The sequence below is a fragment of the Carex rostrata genome, chromosome 17 (assembly GCF_964058835.1).
Source record: "Carex rostrata chromosome 17, lpCarRost1.2, whole genome shotgun sequence".
NCBI classification, from domain to species: Eukaryota; Viridiplantae; Streptophyta; class Magnoliopsida; order Poales; family Cyperaceae; genus Carex; species Carex rostrata.
In genome coordinates this window covers 4,450,722-4,455,544 of record NC_135934.1, presented here as the reverse complement: position 1 = coordinate 4,455,544, position 4,823 = coordinate 4,450,722, and the positions used below count along the sequence as shown (strand labels likewise).

At 37.1% G+C, this 4,823-nt stretch overlaps 1 protein-coding gene across 1 annotated transcript; it reads left to right on the top strand.

Moving 5' to 3' along the window:
• The first annotated feature begins 810 nt into the window (after positions 1 to 810).
• On the top strand, positions 811 to 4,598 carry LOC144568203 (glycosyltransferase-like At2g41451). Its single transcript, XM_078318476.1, has 11 exons — positions 811 to 1,269; positions 1,806 to 1,955; positions 2,050 to 2,102; positions 2,218 to 2,326; positions 2,575 to 2,709; positions 2,795 to 2,839; positions 3,022 to 3,209; positions 3,397 to 3,538; positions 3,804 to 3,850; positions 3,962 to 4,049; positions 4,140 to 4,598. Exons 1-11 carry the CDS (start codon positions 907 to 909, stop codon positions 4,407 to 4,409), a joined length of 1,590 nt encoding a protein of 529 aa, XP_078174602.1. The 5' UTR covers positions 811 to 906; the 3' UTR covers positions 4,410 to 4,598.
• The last annotated feature ends 225 nt before the right edge of the window (positions 4,599 to 4,823 follow it).

Sequence of the window (4,823 nt, the reverse complement as noted above, 5' to 3'; positions counted from 1 at the left end):
AAAGCACATGTAAAAGTACGGGCGCGAATTCTAAAGCAGATCTGATGATGAGCGAACCAATTGGAATCACTTTGGGTCCAATGACCATCCGACCCAAACTGTTCTCCAAGCTAATAGCTAAACGGACGCAGACGCAGCTGCTTGTTTTGTTTACGAAATTCTTACTAGTCTTCCCAAATAGAAATAGCACTCGGTTGATTGATTAATTTAATTCATTTATTTTCCTCTTTGTTTTCAACAAATGCCTTTTTAAGCATTAACAATTCTTTTGAGTTCACGCGTTGCAGATATTTTTTGTTGTTGTTCAAACCAGTGTTGTAAACAATGGTATGCTGTTATCGGACGGACATGATACCGTCAAATAATTAATTGAGAATAATCGAGCCGATTAATCAAAAAAATTCGTAACGATTTGATTACCGCCAACGACTAATTAGTGCAACACTTGAAACATCTATCTTTGTCAAATCCCGATCAGACAGCAAAATGATTTTTATCATAGCCGTAGAAGTTCTATCCGCGCTGTAAACATAGAACAACGCAGTTGTAGCCATTAGATTTGTAGGAAAGTATTTGACGGCACAATCGTGATATATACAACAAACGGTCCGATCCGCGCTGCAGAGGATCGGAAGCACAGAGGATGCTAATACTAAACCTAAGGTACCTTAAATTTTGAGTTTGATCTGGAACGTGCAATATGTTTTGACACGAATATTAAAGCCAATCCGTACGCTCCACCTCGTGCCGGATTTTGTCCGAATTCTGATCGGACGGTCTATATAAAAATTCAAAATTTGAGTTACTTCAGGGAGAAAATTTCAGACAAGAGTTCTCGCTGTCTTTAAGCATTCGACAAAAGCAATGCTTTAATCACTGCATCTTCTCTCTCTGTGTGTCTCTCCAATGGCGGGCGTCTACGCGCCTCTCCGGCAAGGCGCCGCCGCATCTACTTCCTCCACCACCGCTTTCGCCATCCGCGTTCTCCTCCTCCTCACCCTCCTGCCTCTCCTCCTCGCCGCATTCGCCTTTGTTCTCCAGTGGCGCGGTGGCCTCAACGACCCCACCTCCGCCTGGCCTACCGATCGACAGAGCTTCCCTGGCATGGATAACAGCCCTCTTGGATCCTCCCGTTCGTTCTTCGAGACTGTATCTACTCACACCGGCTCCAGTTCTGATTGCTCTGAGATCCTAAGCCGAGGCTCTTCGTCTTCTTTCCCCTTCTTTCGTGGCTGGAATTTCGATCTCGAGTCCGACATTTCACCTAAGGTCAGGATAAATTGGTTGATTTCGGTTTTTGTTCAGTGATCTGGGATTTGCTAGATTGCTAGATCCGGATTCGGTTGGTAGGTCACTCAAGTTAGGTAAAGGAAGTGACTTGGGACTTTTGGACCTAATGTTTCAGTAAATAGTTCTCCTCCAAGTGTAGAATTTCTCGTTATTTAAATGTGCATTGCTTTCTAGCATTCAAATTGGTATTTCCTTTGGATCACCAGATTTCTTTCGTTTTAATTTATGTTGTTATGGAGTCAATTGTATAGGAAGATCTAGTCCCATTTGGAGATGCAGTGTTTATCATAGGCAGGTCACTTTTGTTATGATTCATTAATTGTGATAATCAACCAAAAGGGTAATTTAAAATAAAAAAGAATCAAGTATAAGCTCTGTTAAAGTTAATTGTTTTGACCTCTCCTGTACATAATTCTCGAGTGTTTACCAATGAGCAGAACATGAACTGTAATGCTTTGTCGACTTGTGAACAGCTTCTGAATTTTTTCTCGTGCACGATTTTGGTTTAACTTCAGATATGTATAACAACCAGCACATCTGCTGGCCTACAACAAATTCTTCCATGGTTGTACTACCACAAGGTGATTGGTGTTTCTAGATTCTTCCTTTTTGTGGAGGGAGAGGCTGCAAAGCCCAGTGTTACTTCAGTTCTAGAATCCATTCGTGTAAGCGCAGTTCTTCACAGTTTTATATCACAGTATTTATTTATAATTCTCCTTATATGACTTGTTAGATTATGACAAATTGATTTCTGGACAGGGTGTCAAAGTTATTTATAGAACTAAAGAGCTTGAAGAGAAACAAACAAGAAGGTGAGTCTCTCTCCATCCTAGGAAAGAAATTATTTGGATTAATTTTTATGATTTTCACATTTTTACACTTCAAAACAAGTTTGTCTTTCTAACATTTCATATTGTTCATGCACAGTCGCATTTGGAATGAGACATGGTTAGCAGGATTCTTTTACAAGCCCTGCAACTATGAACTATTTGTTAAGCAATCACTTAACATGGAGATGGCTATTGTTATGGCAAGGGTATGCTCTATTCTTAATTGATAACTTCAATTATTACAAAAGTTAGATTGTGTATCCGTAGATAACAAAATTTTAATTCTTATTTTGATTTTTCTTTGCATCTGTTACAAATGGCACTCCTCTTGACACCATCAGATTATAACTTTCAACCATTCTTATGCACATATCAGTGCCTAGAAATTTTTACTTGATTTATTAATGTTTCTTCTATTAATTTCATTTTCAAAATTGCATTTCATTGAAAAAAGAGTGATGGCATGGAATGGATCATACATCTTGACACTGATGAGCTAATACACCCAGCCGGAGCCCAGGAGTACTCCTTGAGGCGGTTGCTTTCTGACACGCCTGAAAATGTTGACATGGTTATTTTTCCGAACTATGTAAGTGTTTTACTTTTTGTTATACTCGTTACATCAAAGTTTAGCATGGGGATATCTTATCTGATGTTTTTTTGTTTTGATTCAGGAAAGTAGTGTTGAACGAGATAATATTAAAGATCCTTTCACTGAGGTAAGTATAGTATTAACTTGGATACTTCAATTTAATGCTTCTGGTTTAAATTTTTTCTGGGGCTATATTTGGAATTTTGGGATCAAATTGTGTATCACTTTGGGTAACACCGTCCAATTTAAGTAAAAACATTTTTGTGTTATTCTTTCTAACATGTATGTGCCATGCTTGTATCATTTTAGGTGTCAATGTTTAAGAAAAATTATGATCACCTCCCAAAAGAGACGTACTTTGGTTTGTACAAGGAAGCAACACGTAACAATCCAAATTATTTTCTAACTTACGGAAATGGCAAATCTGCTGCTCGGGTTCAAGATCACCTCAGACCCAACGGGGCCCACAGATGGCATAATTACATGAAGACACCAAAGTAAGATGCTCTAACTTCATTATCTTTCTCTGTTCAATTATACAGTTAAGATACCTAATTGTATTGCTTTGGTGTCACGTGGGACACTGAAACAGACATCAGTTTTCTCCAGTTAGCATCATTTCTTGTTTCTTCTGGCAGTTTATTAAAACGTTGAATCTGTCCCTTATTTTTTTTTTTTGTTTAGTGAGATTAAATTGGAAGAGGCGGCAATATTGCATTATACATATACAAAGTTCTCAGATTTAACATCAAGGCGAGATAGATGTGGTTGCAAGCCGACAAAAGATGATGTCAAGAGATGCTTTATCTTAGAATTTGACAGATTAGTAAGTGTTTTTTTTAGTTGTTTGTCCTCCTTGCAAGTTACAGGTATCTTCTATGTAGTGAGAGCAATAATTTGGCACTGTGCAATTATTAACATTTTTTTAATAATTAACTTCGAATTTGAGTTAAATAAAGTTCTTCAGAGATTTAAAATGCACTTCCATAAAATTAATTAAAAATAATAGATAACATTGAGTTTCATTTTACTTTAATTTTCTAACTTGTTGATTTAAAATATTACCATTTACCAATTGTTTTATATGACAGGCTTTTATTGTTGCTTCAACTGCCACTGACGAGGAAATGCACAACTGGTAATTGTTGCAACTTTTCATACATCATTTAGCCACTTCTTTTCTACTTAATTATTAAAATATTTTGAGATTTCCTCTACACATCTAGACATTAGCACTTCTATCTGTCAGGTACAACGAGCATGTTGTATGGACTGACAAGCAAACCAATCTCAAACTCCTACGGAAGGGCATTTTAACCCGCATTTATGCACCAATGGTAAATTGTTGCCTTCTACTAATTGAAGTATTTCCTTTATCCTTTATCCTATACTACTCATAATCCTTTTTTCTTTTTCTTTTCCTGTAGTCTATTATTCGGGGTTTAAGAGAATCAGGTGTTTTCACATCAGCAATTACAAATGCTAAACAACTTTCGAAAGAGAAGTCTGTGGCAGGGAATCTCAGTAACAGTACAATAACTAATACTGGAGATGATGTAACTAAACCTTCAGTAAAAGGAAGCGAATCTCAAGCAACTAGAAGAAAGATACTGGAGGAGTCCAGTATTGTACATGAGGAAGCGATTCCACCAGTATCGCCACCTAAATTGTTTAAAGATATGCTAATGAGAACATAACATGTGAAATTTTACCATGATCTGTTGTATTAAATTCATTTGTGAACTTAGGTGTAGAGTTTGAAGTAGTTCACATTATCCACACGTAGTTTTGGTTTAGTGTATAATCTATTTGTATATGAATTGTTTTGTTCTCAACAAAACATCATTTGAATATTCCCACTTTGGCATGGTGCTTTGATTTGAAAATTATTAGGGATATTAGGGGGGAACAGGAGGGTGGGGAGGTTGCCCGTACTCTCTGAGGTAACTGAAGATTTCAGTTTATCTAAAGTCGGATCATATTTAATCTGGTGCTTATTATTGTTGCTTTGAGATTCGTGCATAATGATTTGACAGTCTGGATTTTCCACATATCAACTCAAAATGTGAGATACAACAGAGGATACAAATTCGGGTTTGGGGGGAGTCCAT

Coding starts and splice junctions, on each gene's coding strand:
- LOC144568203 (XM_078318476.1), top strand. CDS start 907: ATGGCGGGCGTCTACGCGCCTCTCCGGCAAGGCGCCGCCGCATCTACT. Junction 3,851..3,961: donor GACGAGGAAATGCACAACTG/GTAATTGTTGCA, acceptor TCTATCTGTCAG/GTACAACGAGCATGTTGTAT. Junction 4,050..4,139: donor CCCGCATTTATGCACCAATG/GTAAATTGTTGC, acceptor CTTTTCCTGTAG/TCTATTATTCGGGGTTTAAG.